Source organism: Sciurus vulgaris, assembly GCF_902686455.1.
Source record: "Sciurus vulgaris genome assembly, chromosome: 3".
NCBI classification, from domain to species: domain Eukaryota; kingdom Metazoa; phylum Chordata; class Mammalia; order Rodentia; family Sciuridae; genus Sciurus; species Sciurus vulgaris.
This window is the reverse complement of record NC_136463.1, coordinates 16,234,115-16,255,196: the sequence shown is the minus strand read 5'-3', so window position 1 is coordinate 16,255,196 and position 21,082 is coordinate 16,234,115. Positions and strand designations below refer to the sequence as shown.

General features: G+C 45.2%; 1 protein-coding gene across 3 annotated transcripts in view; it reads right to left on the bottom strand.

Annotated features, from left to right (window-relative positions):
* MARCHF10 (membrane associated ring-CH-type finger 10) overlaps positions 1-20,874 on the bottom strand; it is an 86,027-nt gene extending 65,153 nt beyond the window's left edge. Inside the window, exons 1-3 of one of the 3 annotated variants that reach the window (XM_079134979.1) lie at positions 20,686-20,874; positions 15,619-15,725; positions 5,924-6,046 (exon numbers count right to left, since the gene is read on the bottom strand). In XM_079134979.1, coding sequence (XP_078991105.1) covers positions 5,924-6,046; positions 15,619-15,708 — 213 coding nt within the window. In that variant the 5' untranslated portion in view covers positions 15,709-15,725; positions 20,686-20,874. Of the gene's footprint in view, positions 1-5,923; positions 6,047-15,618; positions 15,726-16,809; positions 16,823-20,685 lie in introns of those variants that run through there. The other 2 variants (XM_079134981.1, XM_079134980.1) reach the window with 2 other exon arrangements.
* Positions 20,875-21,082: the final 208 nt, after the last annotated feature.

Sequence of the window (21,082 nt, the reverse complement as noted above, 5' to 3'; positions counted from 1 at the left end):
GAAGAATTTTAATAAAGGAATGTCATGATCCAATTTGCTTCTGTCATGGCAGCCTAGAAGGCTGCCTGGAAGGGGCGAGGTAAAGATAAGAGGACTAGAGAAACAATCCCTACAATAACTCAGACCAAAAAAGAAACAAAGGCAGGGCCCAGCAAAGGGAGGTGATGATGGGCAGATTCAAGAGAGGAGATAAGACAGACAGGCTTTGTGTCTGATTGCTGTGAAGTGCAAAGTGCGAGGAGGAGCAGAAGGAGGAGGGGGCGGAGCCTAAGGCAACTTGCAGAATACTGGCTCAGGCAGAAATGTAAAAATCAGGGAGAGGAACCAGTCTGAGGGGAGATGGTGCATCCAGCATCTTGAGTCTGAGGGGTTGGAGGAACACTCCATGGTGAACAGATCAACAGCAAAAATGGAAAACAAAGTCCAAGGAAAATTCCCACAGATCCACGCTTGTCCAAAGACGGGCTGCACATTCCCTCTCCATGACGCACACGGCGAGGCTCCAGATGCCCTGTGCACAGCTGCCTTGTTACTAAGGTGCACCTCCAGGGCGCAGGGTCTGCTCTGGAGTCAAGAGGGCGGCTGTGACAAACACCACACCAGGTGTGAGAGATGACTCACAGCCTGCCGGGGCGGGGCCCTCGCAGTTAGAGCCAGTGTGTGCCTGTGTGACGGCCTCATCAGCACGCAGCCTGGGGCCAGGGGAAGGAAGGCCCGGCCCCCAAGGAACCTGACAATGGACCTGCAGAAGCTGGAGAAAATTACAAGTATGACTCACAGAACGCGCAGATGCCATGTCCCAAGCTGCGGCTGCTTTCGTGACACTGTTCAGGGTGTCACTGTTCAGGGTGTCAGTGGCTTGACACTGACAGATTAATGGGAGAATAACTCCCCAAGAGTCCTTTGAAAGAGGAGAAGCTGAAGGCATCACAGGAAAGAGAGGATGAATAAACAGGTAAGGAAAAGAGACATGCAAATATACCCAGGTCACAGAAAAACACAAAACGCAAAGCAAGCCAGCTGTCAGGGACAGTTCAGGCATAGAAAAGCCAACATGCGCTAGGAGCTGCAGTATGCAAAGTACTGCATTGTGGATTCTGCAGGTCCAGCTTCTGGGAAACGAAACTCTTTCCTGGCTCCTGGGTCTCCTGTGGAGCAGCGCTGCCCCACACAACCGGCAATGACGGCAATGCTCTATATCTGCCTGGCTAGGACGGCAGCCTCTGACCCCGTGTGGCCACTGGGCAGGTGGAACATGGCTAGTGTGACTCTGGAATTAAAATTTAAGTTTACTTCTAATTAATTTAAATGTGAATAGCCACACAGGGCTGGTGACCAATGGCGTTGGACACCACAGTTCTAGACCTCTGTGGCCCTCGTGGGAGGGATGGACTTGCTGATTTTTTCAACCATTACAGGTTGCTTGAAGAGGCTTTATTTTTTTTTAATCTCCCAAGTTTGTGTGGATTCTCATGGACAAAACAATTAAAATGTTTGTGCCAGGAAGCAGCCTTCCTCCTGAAGCTCACCTTGTTTGCCAGGAGGTTCAGGTGACCTCACTGATACAAACATCACACTGAGCAGGGCCTGGGCCACAGCCAGCTGCTTCTTGGTATCAGGTTAACTGCCTACGCCTTCTTCCAGTGTAACCTTGGGTCCTTGTGACCTGCAATCTAAATATTTAGTAGCTTGGTTGCTGAGGGTTCCTATTGGCAGAGGAAAAGGTGCTCTTGAAAAACTGAGAGCTGATCTCCCTCTTCCTTCCCAGTGAAGAAAATGCAGGGACAGTGTGTTCTCAGGGCTTGAGGCTGGTGCGTTTGGAACAGTGTCCCTTGAAGCGAGGATACAGGATCTCCAAAGATGAGAAGGGCTTGTGTCGTGTCTCTTCATAGAAGCTTGCTGTCCTTCCGTGTCCTGGGTTAATCATTTTCTTCATCTTCTATGAGGGAATCGGGGCTCCTGTCTCTTCTCTGCTGAGGTTTGAAAGGATGAAAAAACCTGGTGCCCCTGTCAATCACAGCAGTTCCTCCAAGCCAGCAGCAATCCCTGGGGGCACCTGGGAAAGAGGAGTGCTGTTTTCTCCTTATGTGGAGCCTGCTTTGCTTCCTAGTCTACTAAATTATCCAATTTCTAGTTGGATATATGGAGCTACTCTTTATTTCCCTGTTATATTCTGTTATATTTCCCTGTTATATGATTAAGCTGTTCAAGAGGCTAATATGCAACCCCAAGAAAGGCCTAAAATTAAGTTGCTGCATTAGGTTGACCTTTGGAAATGTGCTCTGGATGGGGCAGAGTGTCCAGGAGGAGCAGAACCTATTCCTCTACTGATGCCAGTTGGAGCATCATTTGCAGGTGGCATTGGACACCAGTGACAGTTTACATGTATTTTAATGTTGTTATGTCACGTAAGGATCTCCCTTGTTTTCACAATGATCCCACAAGATAAGCATAATAACAAAGCATTCCCTTGATGGGAAACTGAAATGCTTTGAAGTGAAGCGTTTGCCTGAATTCACACTGTAATGAGGGGCAGAGCTGGCCTTGATTAGTGTTTCCTATTATGCCAGGCCACAAGCTGAAATGTATTTAGGAGGTACAACTTTAAAGAACAACTCAGCATGGGCTTGATAGGAATTGCCTTCATCCTAGATTTATATCAAACACGCCCTCTGCGTACCCAGCAGTGAGAGCCGTGCGTTGTAGTAAGAAGGCTGGGCCACAATGGAGCAGCCCCCAGGTTAACTGTGTTTGGGGACCTGCCCACCTCTAGGCAGGTGTCTGGAAATGACAGCTTGACCCTGGAGTCATCACCTGATGGTAACTGCCTTGCTTGTTCCAGGCTCATCAGAATGGTCACAAATTGAGTCTCAGTTAAGAAATGAACAAGTGATGAAAATTGCAATACGAGTGTCAAAATTTGGTCCTGGCATGCTCCTCATCGTGGCAGAGTTTCCATGGATGAAGCAATTCACTTTGATACTAGCCACTCACTCAGAGAGTGAACCTGCCTCCACAAATCAGAGGCAGGCGTTACTGAGAGGTTTCAGCACTGCAATCCGGAAAGAAATTACTCGGGGAGTCTGCGCCCAGGGAGGGGGGCTCTCGTGGGTTCACACTGGCTCTCTGAGCAGCTTCTTTCTCCTGCCCCTTTCTGACTGACAGATGTTTTGGCACTCTAGCACCTGATGTGACATTCGATACGCCGAGCTCTGGAAATTGGAGCTGTCTGGTCTGGTTCTCCTTTGGGAGATGCAGCTTTCTTGTTTCTTATTTCTCATCTTAGAGTCCCTGGGAGACTAGGTCCAGGACCTCCCTGGCGTTGTGGACACTGTGGAAAGAAGTTTATTGATAAATTGTGCGTTCCCTCAGGATTTGAGATATGGCAGGCGCACTCAGGTTCTGAAGGTTTACGAGCAATCAGATTTCTGTAGAAATGTGGGTAGGGGCCCAAACCTGAAAGCAAAGCAGTGAACTTCACTGTGGAAAATTTTGATTTTGTTACTCTTCTTTTTCTTTTTCTTTTTCTTTTTTTGCTTTTTTAAAAATTTTTATTTCATTTTGTTTTTATTATAAACAAATGGGAAACATGTTGTTTCTCTGTTTGTACATGGATTTGTTACTCTTCTTAATGAGAAGATATAGCCTTAAAGTCATTCATATAGTCAAGGACCAAACCCTTGGGATATCATCATTTGGAAAAATGGAAATTATGTACGCAATGTTTCATGTTCTCAGAGAGACCAAGGAATGGTGGAATCGTATGAACACAGAATCTCCTGTCCTTGTACTTTTTTGTGTGTGTGGTTCTGGGGATTGAAACCAGGGGTGCTCTACCACTTAGCTACAGCCCCAGCCCCTTCCAAAATTTCATTTTGAGAAAGGGTCTCACTAAGTTGCCAAGGCTGGCCTTGAAGATGTGACCCTCTTGCCCCAGGCTCCTGAGTTGTCGGGCTGACAGGCACGGCCACTGTGTCCAACTGGTACATTAGATAGAAATTACGCGTTTCATGCAATTTGTTTTATTAGTATGTATTGGATGTAAATCAATAATAAAATTAAGAGTCAGAAAATTCAGGCAAATAATCTATGATTATAGAAGCCATTTCACATAATTACTTCTATATGTACAACCATGTCCTTATTTAGAAGTGGTCTGAAAGACTAATTTTTATAGCAGAAAGAAGAAAACAGTAGGAATCTGACACCAGCTTGCCCCCTAAAATTAGTAGAGAGGAGCATAAACTGCTATTCCTGAATGTCCCAAATGCACAAGAGCCAACACACAAACTGGTCCTGACTGTGAACGTGAATCTCTGCATGGAAACAGGGGAATCCAGATGCCCATTTGTTTAGGAATGCCAATCTAGGAAGAATGCTACACACTACTGTTTGACTTTACATTTACATTTACATTTACTTTACATTTACATTTTCTTATCTGTTCTTGATTTTTATTTTAAAGTATAAAAATGTTAAGAATTTATCTTAGAACTAAAATGTATTATTCTATCCAAACTGGACTTAATTTTTTGATTAATCTCACTCCCTAAGTTTAACCAGTGGCAGACATTAATCTAGGCCTCGACTAACAGGAAAAAGTCTTAGCAACGCGTTCTTGGGGCTGACAGGATTGTGGAAATGGTCTCCTCCACCTTCAGACTCTAGGTGGGATATTTTATCCTGTGATTTTTTTATCCCTTATTGAGGAGTATACATCTCTCCCAGGGATACATCTACATCCATAAACATTAATCATTGATGTTTTTAAGGTGTCCTTTGAACATTAAATAACCACACTTGTGAACCTTATAGATTAAAGAAGAAATCTCAACAAGAATTTGATTGATATCAGGTATCCAAGATCTATCTCAGAGATCCATGCCACTGATAGGAAAAAGAGAGAGAGAGAGAGAGAGAGAATCCCTCTGCTAGAGTCTATTTCAGGCATAAAATATTAAGTAAGAATTCATAAAAGGCATATTACTCATCTTAAATCAATTCACCATGCTAACAACCAGGCTTGGATGCAGTTTGTGGTATTTAGCTCGTAGGCAGGATAAGTAAAATTCTCAGACAGCCAAGATCTTAAACATGAAATATGCCTGGACAGCTCAGCAGTTTGGAGGACCTTCTGTGGGGTCAGCCTGCTTGCCATGGAATTCCTAGTCCACTACCTACTGGCTGTGAGATCTTAGGTAAAATTTCTTAATTTCTTAGGCCCCGTTTTCCTATCTGTAAAATGGGGCAAATGTGTGTGTGTGTTAGACAGATAGATACACATGTATGAGAATCAAATATATAAGCTAATACATATGAAGTACTTAGCACAGTGCCTAGACTGCTGTAAGCACTCAAATGTGGTGACGATTATGACTGCTATTATCATATTCATCAAACTTCTAATAAACATGATATCACTTCTATTGCTTGTTATCATTCTAGATGAAAATATTTAAGCAATTGCCAGTCATTGCATAATAACATGATATCCCCATGTTTTACTCTCTTCCTCCATTTGAAATAAAAGCTAGGCCCCAGCATGCAATGGGTTAGACCATAAGTCACAAACACGAGAGCTGGAGAATGCCCGCCTCCAACGCTCAAAATCAGTGTTCCGGCATTTCTGATGCAGATGTGTCTTGCAGACCATCTACCTCAAGTCTTTTAACCACAGGAAAGAAGAGTGAGGCCTAACAAAGAAGTAGGGAGGCCACACAGCTGGGGAGTGGCAGGTGGTGACTGGGATAGAATCTTTGCCCCCCCACCCCCCCACCTCTCCCTACCCTGACCTTTAGGATTCTGTAATATTTCCTTTCTGAGTTCACACACACACACGCACACACACACACACACACACACACACACACACACACACACACACACAGCAGTAGGAGGCTAATATCCCCAGAATTCTCCATACCTGTTTGGAAGATGACCCGCTGGAATATCGGGATCTTTCAAAACCTGTCTCTTGCCCCTCAAACTGATCTTGTTTGTTCTCATCCTTTGAGTCTCTTCTGTATTCCTGTCGTCTCAAACAAGCCTAGAGAAAACAAACAAACAAAAAAATGTTCTTTTGTTCTTGGTTTATGACTGGCTTTGGCAACTTGAGACTTCATTCCAATTGTGAGGAGCATAAGAGAAATGTTATCCTTCGCCAAGGGTTTCTGAAGAGTCCGCTACCAAGGACAAAGACCAGGCATTGCTCCATCTGCCCTTTGCCCCAAATGCCTGGTCAAAAACACCAGCCACGTGCACTGGGGAGATAGCTCAGTGGGTAGTGTGCCTGCTTTGCAAGCACAAGGCCCTGGGTTCAAACCTCAGCACCAAAACAATATCAGTCACTGCTTTAATAAGTCCAAATAATGACACACTAACAGGCATTTGTTTTTCAAGAACTTACCCAACAATTGCCTTCTCAAGGAAGGTTGTACCTAATCTGCCACGTTAGCTTCTCCTTCCAATCTCATTCTCTTCCTTCCCCCAAGGCACTCTCCCCGCCGGATTCCCCCCAGTTACGGAGAAGAATTTTCATGTTAGAGCTTTAGCACGTGCTGTCCCTTTGCCTGGAATAAACTTCACACATCGCTCCCTTGGCCAATCCTGCTGATTATTAAGAACCAGCTCATAGGACATCTTTTCTCTTTCATTTTCCTGATTACCACTCTTCTCTGGTATGGTCAACCTTGGTCTGAAATTATTAAAGTGAAGATTCCAGAAATTAGCAATATATATGGTTTGAACTGAGCACCATTCTGAGTAGAAAGGGGAAATCTCACTTTGTCCCACTCTGTCCTGCCCTGACACAAATCATCCCTTTGTCCAGCATATGTGCTGCCTGCTGAGTAGTAGTCTCGGGGATCACAACCAACGTGGCAGCATCGAAGTGCTTGTGTTCAAGTGACACTTATTTTACTTAATAACGGTCCAACATGCAAGAGTAGTAATGTTGGCAATTTTATTGAACTATAGCGGTATAATAGTTGCTGATGCTGTCCTCAGACATATGATCCTCTTGTCTCAGCCTCCCAAGTAGATGAGATTATAGGTGTGTGCTACTACTATGCCTGGCTTATTGTTGTTAATCTTTTACTGCCTAACTTATAAACTCAATTATCATTGGCATGTAGGTATTGGGGGAAAATAATATATAGGGTTCATTACTATTTGCAGTTTCAGGCATCTATTGGGGACTTAGGGCTAAATCCCTTGTGGACAAAGGGTGATTACTATATATTAATACAAGCCAATATACATAGCTTGCACAATACACTTCCCCCTTATTTGACTGCAGTTGGGTCTATTCCTTTTGCTGATCAGTGACAAGTCTAAAAATAGGGACCACTCTCCGGATCCCCTAGCATCTGGCACTTAATGTTAGTTGAACTGCATTTTGGAAGAAAATATCAATCCCTAAATGCAAAATAATAAAAACAAAATAAGCAACAAAACTTAATTTCCCCCCCTTTTCTTAGCAAGATTAAAATAGAATCCGGTTCCAAATATTTCTCTTCTAGTAACTAGGACTGAACCAACCCAAGGATATCATGTGCTATGAAGATCTCAACTAATATTTTCAATAACCCAAAAGAGTAATACTTTAGGAGTATTTCTAAATTCTCCAGTGACCTAATTCACTTTTGCCCTGCCAGGGTCAAATCATCCACTGTCACACTGAAGAAATTCCTGTGGGACCAACAATATTGTTACAAAAGTAGACCTGTCTGCCTTCTCCCTGCTTCCTAGATGGGCTGAGTAAGGAAAGAGCTCTTGGGCACCCTTTCCCTTCTGTGATGTGATATGGTAGGCTTGTCTGGAGTTTCACGCCATGGAGAAAGGCTAACATCATGCTACAAGGTTAAGAATAGAAACGGCCTGATGCTAGCAAATCATTTACCACCTGCTCACACTGTGCTTCTCAACTGAATTGCAGGTGAGGCCCTGGCCTCCAATTTGTCCCCAGCAGCCAGATGGTCACCTGCAGCAGGTGAGAATCCTGGATTCCAGAAGAAAGATGGAGTTGCACCCCGCCTTACATGGAAAGGGAGGACACTCTGAAATGGCTGTTCCTTTTTTCCCCTGTCCCACAGTCTGTCTTGTTTCTTAAAATAATGCCATGTAGATAGATAGTAAGCCATCAAAATAAATACCGGGTAGTGTTTGTTTTCATAATGTAAAAAAGGAAAACTCAAAAGAATATGAGATAGTAACTATAATAAATAAGTTAAATTAACAAGAAATGATAAATGAGCCAAAGTGAACCTCAAAGAAATCTGCTGGAGAGCTTGACAGAAGTTCAGCTAAACATGAGCACTTTTTGGTCTTTTCCTTTTATGACATCTGCCAATCAGAACTCCTCTTAGGGGAGTTCCTGGCGTGGAGTGCTGTTTCCTGAAGTGACAGATGTCTGGTCGCCTTAACCTACTGGTATTAAAGGCTGAAAGTGGAGGAGCCAGCGTGAGCGCATGCACGTAGGACCACGGCAGATTTTGTGGGATGAACAGAATTCTTGTGGGCTGAGTGTTTTTTGAAAATTCTCTCCAAGAATGCATACGACTTAAATATTTCTTTACCAAAAGGGAGGAAGATGGGTTTGCTACACTGAAAAACATCCCCCCTCCGCCACCCGCTCTGGTTCCTTTTCTCTCCCCTCGGAGATGAGCAAGAACAGACCAGTGGCAAGGTCGGTATTGCTGACTTTTATCTTGAGATGACCCGCGATCTTTCTGTGTAAACCAAACATCCATCCTCTCAGTCACAGCTCTGCTGAGAAGGAGCACGGGAACAGAGCCACCAGACTTCTGGTCCTGGAAACAGCAAGAACCTAGCCATATTTTCCCCCCAGGGGGCTATTTTTCTTTGTGTTTATAAATGTGAATGATTTTTGGTCATGTCTGTTCATCAGCGCCCTATGGTAGGGACCCTGAAGTGACCAGGCAGAGGAGGGTGAAGCCTGTGGGTCAGGGGCAGGGGTGAACTGGCAGTTCACAACCTGCACTTCTATCCTCTTCTGGTCTGTTCCGTGTGTCAGGCTTTAGGGGGCTATAAATAAGTTTCTGATGTGTGGCAAGACCATCAGAGGGCAGTCTTGAAATGGAACGTTCAGGTAACTTCTTCTTTTCCTTCTGGGGAGAGCCAGGGCTTCCTTTTTCACTTTGGTAGTGTCCCCGACTCTGCCACCAACCAGTCCCTCTGACGCCAGCACAGGCAGTCAGGTTGCCTCCTGTGCAGAAGCAGCCTCCACCGTGGTGGCAAATCTTACGTGCGTGTCTGCCTGTGAGGGACGGCGTGGGCTTTGTGACTCACGGAAACTCAATCCTGGTAAAGACCACAAGCCCCAGAGCTGCCGCTTTCTAGCATCGGAACTTGGACGAGATCACCCCATTGATTGTCAGTTCCCTCACCCTAAGAGAGATGTCCCTGTGCTGCAAGGCTGTTAGGAGGAGAGCGGAGGTCCTGTGGGTAACGTGAGCAGTGACTGGGCCACGGCGAGGGCTCCCTGAAAGGGCCCCCTCCCCAACACCGTCAGGTTTTTAATTGCTGTTTTCAATCCCATTTCCTAGTTGACTTCTATTTCTAAAGTCAGCCTCTGCCAAAGTGTATGACTATGCTCTTGGCCACAGAAGAAAGAGCTTTTCTGTCTGGGGCTCGTGGTTGCGCCTCTGCTCTGTAAGTAGAGCTCTGTTTCCCCTGCTGGAGCCCCTGGATGGCCGAAGGAGCAGCTCCGCCCTCAGTCACTTGGGGTCACATGGTAAATCACTTCTTCTTTGGCATTACAACTTTCTGAGTCCACGGTTGTGCTCAGAGATTCCTTTTTTATTATCTAGCGGGACTCCTGATGACTTAAAAGCCACGTGCCACAGGAACTCTTGCCAGCCACATAGTTCTGGTACAAAAACCATCATGAACATGACCCGACTTTGTGTCCCTGTCCATAGTGGCATCCACACAGATCTCGTGACCTAACCCCACAGGCTCGTGGGACATGGCCACTGCCACGCCTTCAGTTGCTGCTGTTTTATGGTTCTTATGCTCTAACTTGCATGACCCAGGGACTGGGTTTTAATTATCATTGATGACATTATTAAAATTCATTCATTTTAAAAGGTTAAGATACTGAAGTCATTAAAACATTTGACAAGGTTGTCCCCTCAGAGACTGTGAAGAGTAAAACACGAATCTCACAGGTGAGCCGGGAAGGGGATCTTTTCCCTGACTCCTGTTGGAAGGGAAGTTGAGTTCCAGGTTGAGTGTCCCTCATCTGAATGCTGGGGACCAGAAGTGCTTCAGATTTTTCAGTATTTGTGTATACTACCAAAAGAAATGTCTGGAGGGTGGGACCCAAGTCTAAGCAAATTCACTCATGTTTCATCGTCACCTCATATTTTACACAATATTTTTGATAACTTTGTCCACGAAACAAATTTTCCTCATGTGGAATTTTCCACTGGTGACATCGTGTTGGTGTTCAAGACATTTTCTGTCTTGGTTTTGGGATTTTCAGATTAGTGTTGCTCTACCTGTATCCGCCCCCACAACTCTTGCCACCTGGTTTAAAGTCACCTCTCATGTCCTTGAATAAATCTGTATTGCCATGCTTAGTTGTTTGATCTGCACTTGAAAGAATCAAGATTCTGAATAAGTGACATGAGATGAAGCCAATTTGGACAAAATTGATAGATTATAGAAAATTGTTTTGAAATGCCAGGTGTAAAAGTTTTCCCTCCCACTTTTCAGGGGACATTAATGGCTAAATTCTGCCTCCAGTTACATAAACACATTTGACCACAAGGAAAAAAAACACACATGAGCGCGCGCGCACACACACACAAACACACACACACAAACACACACACACACACACACAACTATGCAGCATGAACACCCTTGAAGAAATAGAGCCAAATTCTGAGATGGCATATAATTATATACTAGTTACCAGATTCTGAAATAGCATGTAATATGCCAAATAGATGTTTATTCCTTCTTGTTTTCTCAAAGGGGTCCCACCCAGCTACTGAGAGGAGTAGTATCAAAATAACTCAGGGTGGGTTTATCCCTCTTCTCTTGTGCTAGCACAGAGACCTGAAAAGCACTGCTAATTTGGTGCATACCAACCCTTAGCATATTTTAGGATGGGGCAGGAATAGTTTATGCCGGAGGTTTCTAAGGGCTTCAATTTGAGCCAGTTCATTAAAGGCAAGTCAGGCACAGGAAGGAATGTGTGGCAAATGTATATGATTTGGGAGTCATATCTAGTTGTTAGGCCTTACACTATTTGTACACCCTGAAATGGGGAATCCCTGGTGTCCCAGGCTGATGACTGAACTGAGAAAGCAAGGGTTTCCACAGTTGGTAAATGACCAAGCTCATCAATGGCCCAGGTTTCAATATCTATCCGACACCAAATCTCAGTAAATTATTTAAATGCATGTAGGTCATATGTGGGCCAAGTTACTGAGGGGTCACTAAAGTCATGCAATTGATTCTTTGCTTGGGGGCGTACCAGGGATTGAACTCAGGGGCACTTGACCACTGAGCCATATCCCCAGCCCTATTTTGCATTTTATTTAGAGACAGGGTCTCACTGAGTTGCTTAGTGCCTCACCCATTACCAAGGCTGTCTTTGAACTCGTGATCTTCTACCTCAGCCTGGTGGGCTGCTGGGATTACAGGCCCACCTGGCTATGCATTCGATTCTTAAACCACTACTTTAAATACTTTTTGGAACAAAGTGAAGGACGGATTGAATAATATGACTAAAATATAATTTGTTTCCTTTGAAGTAGTTACTCTATGAACCTACTTCAGCAATACTCAGCATCTTCAAGACAAAGATTTTTTTTGCAAATCTTTGGATGAGTGGCATCAAAAGTGCTAAATAAGGGTGAATTTGACTCTTAAGAATAGTCACGGGTCAGGATCTAAGTCTAATAAATACAAGTTAGGTAACATTGGCTTTGGTGAATGACAGGGCACTTGATTCAACATAAAAGACTCAGCCCTTGCCTTTAAGGAGCTGTTGTGCAGTTGGAGAGGAAGTCACACAAAGGATAAGTGTAACACAATCTCACTAGCTCTGTGCAAGAGATATAAAAGAGTACTATGGTATTAGGGTGACGGGAATGTTTTAAAACTGATGGTTATGGCTGCAAACTTGGCACATTTACTAAAAATAATTAATGTACAGTTAAAACAGGTTGAATTTCATGATATGTAAATTAATAAAAAATCTACAAAGTTAAAAATAAAATAAAGCCACTGTGAGTCCTTCTTGTGAGATAGAGGTTCCCTTTAGTTTTAAATGAAAACTATGATCCTCAGCATCCTCGTCAAAGAGGGTGAAGTACAAAGGGGTAGAGGAGGTTAGGGAGGTGGTGGAGGCTGGGCTGGTTTGCTGAGGTTCGTGGGTCCTGGGCCAGCCATGACTGTGGCAAATGCCTGGAGGGTTTCGTGCATTCCAATGGCATAGTCAAATGCACATCTTAGATTTCAAGAAAGCAATCTGAAAGACGATGACCAGACTAGAGACAAGGAGATCAGTTAAAAGGATGTTGCAATAATCCTGGAGAGAAATTGTGGAGGTTGGCACCACAGTGGTGGCAGTAGGAGAAAAAGGAAAACAAAAAAGGTCAGGAGAGTTTGTAGGAAGCAGCAGCAGGGTTTGGTAACTGGGGGTGTGGGCGGGGAGGGAGAGGAGGAGCCAAGGCGGGCATAAGGCATAGGAGACGTGCTAGGGAGTGGGCATGGGGCATACAGCTGTCCAATGTTCAACTGGCACATTGAGCTGGAGGCGCCCATGCGACATCCAGGTGGATATACCCAATAAGCAGGAGCTCGTGATTCCGACGCTTTGGGCAGGCTCTTGTTTACAAGTCATTAGCGCAAAGTAGAGGTTGTTCTTTGGGTCATAGACGGGAGAGACGTGAGCATGTCTAGTCAGAGTCAGTGAGGAGGAGGGAAGGTCAAAGACAGACAAGGGACCCAGGGTGGGAGAGGCTGGAGAGCAATGGGGCGGGGCCAGCACCTCAGCTGGTCCCTGGAAGGAAGGGAGCCACTCCCCTGAGACTTGAGGGCTAGCCTGTGTTGCAGGGGAAATCGGTTAGGTGGGTTCCATCCGCTGGTCTTGGGTTTTTTGTTTCATTTCATTGGTGTGTGAAGTAAGAGGGGAAGTAGTCAGAAGTAAGGGGGTTGGAGGTTGAAGAATGGACAGGTTTAAAATAGCGATGATAACAGGAGGGCCCGAGGGACAAGAAAGTGTGCTGCAGTGAGTCACCCTTCAGTCTTCTCTTTCCCTTACTCCTCTTCCTCTAGCAAGAGGGCTGTTCTACTGTTTCCTGGGCTGGGCCACTTTTTGCCACCTCCACGCCCACCAACCAAGTCACCATAATCTCTCTCCTAAATTTCCATTGAGTTTCATCATGAATTTTTCTGCTTTGTCTCTTGTCCTTTTGGTCCTTTCTCCCCCACAGAAGCTCAAGTGGTGTGTGTTTGTGCATGCGCACACGTTACTGAAATAAAACCCAGGGACACACTACCACGGAGCTACATCTCCTCCTGCTCTTTTTCTTTCTTTTCTTTTTTGCAGTGCTGGGGATTGTACTCAAGGCCTTGTGCTTGCAAGGCAAGCACTCTACCAACTGAGCTCTCTCCCCGGGCCCTTCTTTTTTACTTTGAAGTAGGGTCTTGCTAAGTTGCTCAGGCTGCTTTGAACTTGTGATCCTTTTGCCTCAGCCTCCCAGTAGCTGGGATTATAGGTATGCACCACCACGCTGGGCCCAAAGTGATCTTTTTAATATGGAGATGAGATCATGCTACTTAAAACCACTCAATAATTCTCACTGTGGTAAGAATCAAATCTAAATGCCAGGCTCTGCCCTGTGAGACCCGACACCATCTGCTCCTATGGACTTCGTTTGCCTCCTCCTCTTCCTCACTTCCCCTTGGGGAATGTCTTTCAGCCACTCTGACTTCCTTTATTTCCTGCAGTGTTCCAGGCTAGTTCTTGCCACAGGGCCTTTACACTAATGTTCCTTCTACTTGGGAAGTTCTAGGAGGCTCTTTACTATCATTCACTTCTTCGGATAGGTAATAATTTGAGACAAGTCACCTTAAAAGAGTAAAGCTCACAGTTTTGGAGCTTTCGGTCCTTGATCTATTGGTCCCATTGCTTTGGGCCTGTGGCAGCACAGTACAACCTGGTGAGAGTCCATGGCAGAGGAAGCTGGTTCTCCTCATGGCAGCCAGGAAGTGAGAGAGAGGGAGGAAGGGACTGGATTGCTACTATTCCACAGGCTCTACCTCTGAAAGGTCCTACCACCAACAGTGTGAAGCTAGGGGCCAAGTCTTTAGTGCATGGGCCTTTGAGGGATTATTCCAGATCTTAAGTGTAGCAATAGCTAAAACTATCTTACACATTTACTCATGGTGCTGTTTCCCCATACCTAGAGCAAGAACTCCGGGAGAATAGATAACCCATCCAGCACATAGTAGTCCCTTGATAAAGACTGGCTGAATGAATGGAAAGGCAAGGTTAAAAGCCCAAGTGAGATTAGAAAATAAAACGACCAGGGCTCCAAATGACACAGCTGTGCGATGTTCTTCTTCTGTGCCTGTTCTAGAGACAATCTCAAAGAGTGCTTCCTCACACAAGCCAGGTGGCAGAGGCATCTTTGTGAGAAGGAGATGGATTTCTAGGGTGACTGGCTCAGGTGTTTACATTCTTACTTGTTTTCCAGACATTCCCTGGATTTTATAGTTTTCTTGTATGTGGGTTGGCAAGTTGTGGGAGGAAATTGCTGACTCCATTTCCAGCCCCAAAGTGAAGCCATATTACACAGGTGAAATCAGGTTACTGAGATAGGTCTGGTTTCCTTGGTGACCCAGGAGGTTCAGTTATATTTGAAATTACTAAGGAGGAGAAAAACTGAGACTGGCACATCTTTGTTCTCCTTAGGGAAGGAGTGCCTTTCCATCCTCCAGCAAGGCTGAGGACATGGCTCTGGATTGGTGAGGGCTGACCTCTCGCAGGGGGAGGGGGTATGACTGACACCTTCTGCTGCTGCCAGAATCCCACAACCCAGTCCAGCAAGTTCTTCCTATGCCAGCCCCCGGTAATCGCATCATGACCCCTCAGGCTCCCTTTCTGTTTTGTTTTTGCGTGTAAACACTGTAACCAGGGAGACCAACAGTTGGCTTATTGTAGAATATGTAACCACCCTTCTTCTGACAACAGAAGAAAGTGCTATTTTATACCCGTCCCAGTTAACCCCTTATAGTCTTTTCTTCTTAATTGGTTTGTTGAATTTGAACCTTAATGTCTTTTGTTGGTCAGGGGCTGTGTCTCAAATGCTGCCCTAAATCCTCTTTATCTTGTTTCATTTTTGTGCTGGTATTGTGAAATGGATGCCATCATTCTCCCAATTTTATAGATGAGGAAACAGACTCAGAAAGGGGTAGTGATTTTTTTTTTTTTCCCATGGTTACCCAGTCGATAAGTGGTGGGCTAGGGATTTTAGAAAATGATGATTGAGTGTCACAGGCTGGTGCTGAGGTCTGCGTACTCGCCAACACTGCAAGAGAAGGTGGAAGACAATCCTTACTTTCCACAATTACCTGATACTCAGAGTCCACCTTGTGTTGCATATCCTGCAGACACTGAACATCACTGACGAACTTCTGCCTGTCCTTTGCTTCGTGCAACATGATTCTTAATTCCTGACCTGCATATAAAAGAGAAATAAATGTGCTGTGACGGACTCCTCTGTGACTGCCATATTTGGATTTGTTTTAGAGTAATTGCTTTTATTCTCTTATTAATCTAATCTGTGCTTGAAAGGCACAGATGCTCCTTTCAGACCAAAAGGGCTTTCTTGTGTTGGTGCTGAAGCCCGTATAGCCCTCCTGTTCTGGGCATAAATAATGCAGCCACATTCATCAGCTGGCTTCAGTGAGCCTGTCCTGGTTATTCACAGGGAGTGAGGTTCAGTGACACCTGATTCCGAAGCGGTTCTATAATATGACAAAAAAGAAAACCCGAGAACCTAGCTAAATTATCAATGACTAAGTTGTAAGCCCCAGGTTTCTTACATTTATTTACACAACAACCATTGTACCCTTAGTCCAACCCGGGTGCTGTGCTAGGTTGCTGGGGTACAACCACCAGGCTGACAGACACGGTCCCTGCCTTGTGCTGCTTCCAGGCTAAGGTGGAAAACTGACACTGAACAGACCAACCTTAACTGCCAAGAAGTGCTATGGAGCAGAAGAATGGGGTTCTCTGAGAGAGCGTTACAGGAGGGCATAACTGCTCTAGAGGGCTAGGGGAGGCTTTCCTTAGGAAAGAAACTGGGTTTGATAAGGAGAGATGGGCAAGAACTGGGACAGAGAGGATAGAGGGCATAGTGGCTTCAGGGAAGGTGCAGATGAGGAATGGGGCAGGGGCAGGGGCAGGGGAAGAGATTGGGGAAACAGCACCAGCAGGGTGGGGGATTGGCAAGAGCCAGCTCATGTGAGTCCTTGAAGGCCATAATTGGAAGAGTCATATGAAACCCTTGAAAGATTCCAAACTGAGGAATAAATGATTACATTTGTCTTTTTAAAAAGACCCCTCCAGTTGTAGTATAGAGAATGGTCGGGGGCATAGTAAAAGATGGAATCAGGAAGACCACTGGAATAGGTGGATAATCCAGATGAGGTAAAATGGTGGCCAGGCTTGGTTAGGTAAGGTTGAGGGAAGAAAGAGGAGGAAGAGGAAGAAGAAAAGCAGGGGATTGGGGACAGAGGGGAATCACAGCTCCCACTCACCAGCCTCTGGAAGTGCCAGGCACTGTTCTAAGAATTTACACCCATTAACTTTATCAATCTGCACAACATCGCTAAGAGGCAGGCTCTGTATTTGCTTTGCAGGTGAGGAAATTGAGGCACAAAAAGAACTTGCTTAAGGCTACAGAGCTAGTAAGTGGAAGAACCTGGTGCCAGTGTCCACACTCTTCACCGCGATGGATATGAAGGATGTTCAGGAGAGAAAACCGTCAGGACCTGCTGACTGTAGGGATGGGGTAGAGAAGGAAGTATCGTGGAACCCTGGTTACTGGCTCAAGACTGCTGACTGGGGCACCAACAGTCCCTTCAGAAAACAGAGGAGCAGCAGCAGGTTTGTGAGAAAACAATGTGGGATTTGATGTGTCTGGGAAGCTGCAAGCAGAGATGTCAAGCAAGCAGGGGACGCTGAAGCCAATTAGACAGGTGAAGACAGGGGCATTGCCGGCATTCTGGTGATGACTCAGGTTAAAGTAGAATGGAAACTGAAAAGAGAAAATGGGCACAGGACAAATCTATGGCAGACTCTATGATCTGAGGAACAGGTGGCCAAAGAGAAGCCCTGAAAAGAAGCCTGGGAAGCAAGAAATCCAAGTGGGTGCACTCGCGGGACTGTCTGGGGGAGGTGGTAGTGAATGACCCCAGTGAGAGCAGTTAGGGAAGCGATAGCTCTGAGGACAGGTGCAAACAGGAGGCGAGGAAGTGGAGAGGAGGACTTCGAAAAGTTTGAAGTCTGATTGGCGTGGTCAAATTCATGACCACTATATTGAAGCTCACAAAGTTACAAAATGGCACTGCTCATCATGAGATTGGTAGACCTCAGCGAAGTCCCTACAAGATTCTGTTTATTGGTCAGTGATGCTTTTTCATTTATTTCTATACATATTTTTTTCCATGGCCATGGTGTGATTGGGCCCTGCCCTAAGGCTCTGGGTAAACAGGCTAAAAGGGAAAGCCTAGTACTCAGTGTGCCCTCTGAGGCCTTCCTTCACTCCTCAGGTTTATTTAGTTGGGTAGATATTGGCAGAGTGAGGTTGTCCCTGACTCGTGGTGACACAATGTTTTGTCTGGTAGTTATGAAATCTTTCAAGGTTTATTGTCTATCTCTGAGCAATAGGGAAAACTTTTGCTGGTCCCCGGGGGAAATGAAATAATTTCTCTCACGTATAGAGCGCTGCGTTGGTCTTTGAGAGTCAGAGTCTGAAACTACAACCACAGTCCATCATTAGCCACACCAAATCTTGTCTCTTAGCATTTAAAAATTTTTTTTTCTGGTACTGGTTATTGAATCCAGGGCACTCTATCACTGAGCTACACCTCCAGTCCTTTAAATTTTTTTTATTTTGAGATAGGGTCTCCCTAAGTGCTGAGACTAGCCTCCACCTTGAGATCCTCCTGCCTCAGCCTTGGAGTAGTAGGGATCACAGGTGTCACCACTACATCTGGGAATCTCTCAGCATCTTAATAGTCCTTTATGGGACTATATTTTAAAGGATCACTTTTCACTTTTCATAAAAATATGTGCCTGCATAGAATGAAGTTCTGTTCCCACCCTTTTCAGAAAATTATGGTGTTAAAAACAGCGAGCTGAACCCCTGCTGCTACTGTTGGAAAGAGAAGCCTGTCTGAATATTAATCAGGAAGAGAACATAAGGATCATAATGAAAATATGTTAATGGTCACTTAAAGGGGCACATCCCAGAGTCCAGCCGGATGATACATTCTGGTTACAAAGTTAACATAGCAAAGCCAGCTAATCTATCATGGTTTTAGCACAATGTTATTTTAAGGAGGCTTCTAAATCAGGAGGCATGAAATCACTTTGTCTGAGGGGCAGGAAATAATGCTATTGAATAACTTGCTAGGTTACTTCTGACTTCACAATCGCCTACCAAATAAAGGACTTTACAATTGCCTGAAAGTCCCTCCCCACCCCCACCCCAACTCTCCATTACATTGTATCTGGAAGCATCATGGTGCCACATGTAATTTCTTATTTCAATACATCAAGCCTCTGTGAGAGTAAACAGATACTGCAGACGCACCAAGACTATAGCAATAGTCCAAGGAGATGGTTGGTTATCTCAGGTTAGGGAAATATTCTCCCTGTTTCACTTGAGCTTCATACTGTAATGCAGGTTTGAAAAACTCATCAGGATGAACAAGAAACAGAAGTAACTGTATGGATATAATTCCACAGGAGATAATGCTTAGTTCATGGAGCTCAGCTTTGTGGGCCTACTCAATCAGATGGCCATTTGAAGCCAAGAGTTTTTCATCAGCAAATACAGACAGGTGGGAGGAGTGGAGGAGAATGATAATAAAAGTGGGCAAGGTGTATGTTTCTAAAATAGCTTTCCATATTGTCTTCTGTTGCTCACCTTTAAGCTGCTTCCCAATTTAAAATCCACTCATCATTATGCATACTTCTGTTTTAAATCTTTTGTGGTAATGTACTGTGTCAAATTTGTGCTTTAGAAATCAGTGAAGAAGCCATGTTAAGTAGTAGGAGGGAAAGAGGTAGGGGAAAGAGAGCTTGCTTCACTGGCAAGCGCAAACCATTCTTCTTAGCCTCCAAATTCTACACATCTGTGAAATTTCAATGAGAAAAATTCTAAGAACTTTGTGACATACAAATTTCTCTCTAGTGTAAATTTCCAATGAATTCAAACTGAGTGTCCCTGAATAAGAAGAGAATTTGATTGCAGAATGCATTCCTTTTAGTTCTCTCTCTCTCTCTCTCTCTCTTTCTCTCTCTCTCTCATATATATATATATGACTTTTAGAGAATTGAATGATTTTATATATGATCATATATAATATTACATATGGTTTTTATACATATATATGGTGTCCTGTTCTGTGACCATATTTGTCAAAAAACTGGTTTGAAAGGAGATCTTTTTAATAAGCTGTTTTGCTGTTTTCAACTTACAATATTCTAATATTAGAAATATCATTAAAGCACTATTTAGTTGGTTTCAACAACTAAGCAAAATGTAAATTTAACCTCTTCTTTGGCTGAAGCTTCCTTTGAAACAAAATTTAAATGGCAACCTAGCAATCAGGCTTATAAATTCCCTATTTCCTGCAATTGAGGTCCTGGAAGAAAGATTTCAGATCTTAATTCAACTCTTTTTACAATTAATTTGTAATAATCAGAACTGCAGGATTTGTTTCAATCTTAGATTTAAAAAACAATATTAGCGTTTTAATATCTTAACTTATAAAAATGTCTTCCGAATAAGCAACAAAGTTTAGTGATTTGGGGTCAATTTCCCTAACTCCGTGAATACGGGGATCACAGAGAAAGAGGAGTAATTGCTGGGGAGGGCAGGGAAATCTTCTGTCTCTTCCCAGCCAATTTGGCACAGGTGGGGGGTGGTTGAGGGCGGGGAAGGAGCTTGTTCAAGGCTGCCACTCTTCATTTTACTGTTAAACTAAGGGAGATGGGCGATCACAAAACCCAGACGGAGACTCAGTGTGTAACTGGGAAGCTTTGGGGTGTGTGTGTGTTGGGGGCGGCGGGTGGGGGGGGATACCACAGGTTTGACAAGCAAGTTGGTGCTATCACTAATACCAAATATCACCAATACACCTTTCCTGGACTAGCCGGTTTAAGGAGGGTGCAGTGAAGTCACGTAGGTGCCCGGGGGCTGCCTGTGTGCAAATGATAAGACCCCCCCAAATCGGTCCTTTTGAGGCTGGAAAAAAAGGGGTGGGGGGACCGGGCCAACCGGAGGGAGGGAGCGGCCCTGTTACCAGGCTCCACGGCCCCATTTCCCTCCAGAAGCTTGGAGGTCAAAAGCAAAAGTCCGTCCCCTCTCTTCCCACGGAGGACTGGGCGAGGCGGGCCGTTACCTTGCGAGTCTACACTTTCTCTCCTGCCAGGGGCTAAAGGGGCCAAGGAGCGGAGCCGGCGGGCGGGTTCAGTGCTGAGGGGCCGCCCATCAATCGAGCTGGGGCTGGCCCTGGGCTTCTCCTCCTCCTCCACTCACGTCTCCCCTCCCTCTTCCTCCTCCTGGAGGCAGCTTTCCGCGGCGCCGGCCCGGCTTTCTAGGGGCGGTGGCGGTGGGGGCGGCTGCCTAGCGTCCTCCCGTTTCCTGGGCAACCGCGCCTCTCCCCCTCCGCGCGCAGAGTTCGGTGCCGCCTGCTGCGAGCGCGGGGTGGGTGCCGGGCGGGGGCCTCCGAGGTCCCGAGCCCCACGTGGGCGCCCCGCGGGTTGCCGTGGGAACAGGAGGGATGCAGTGGGGAAGGC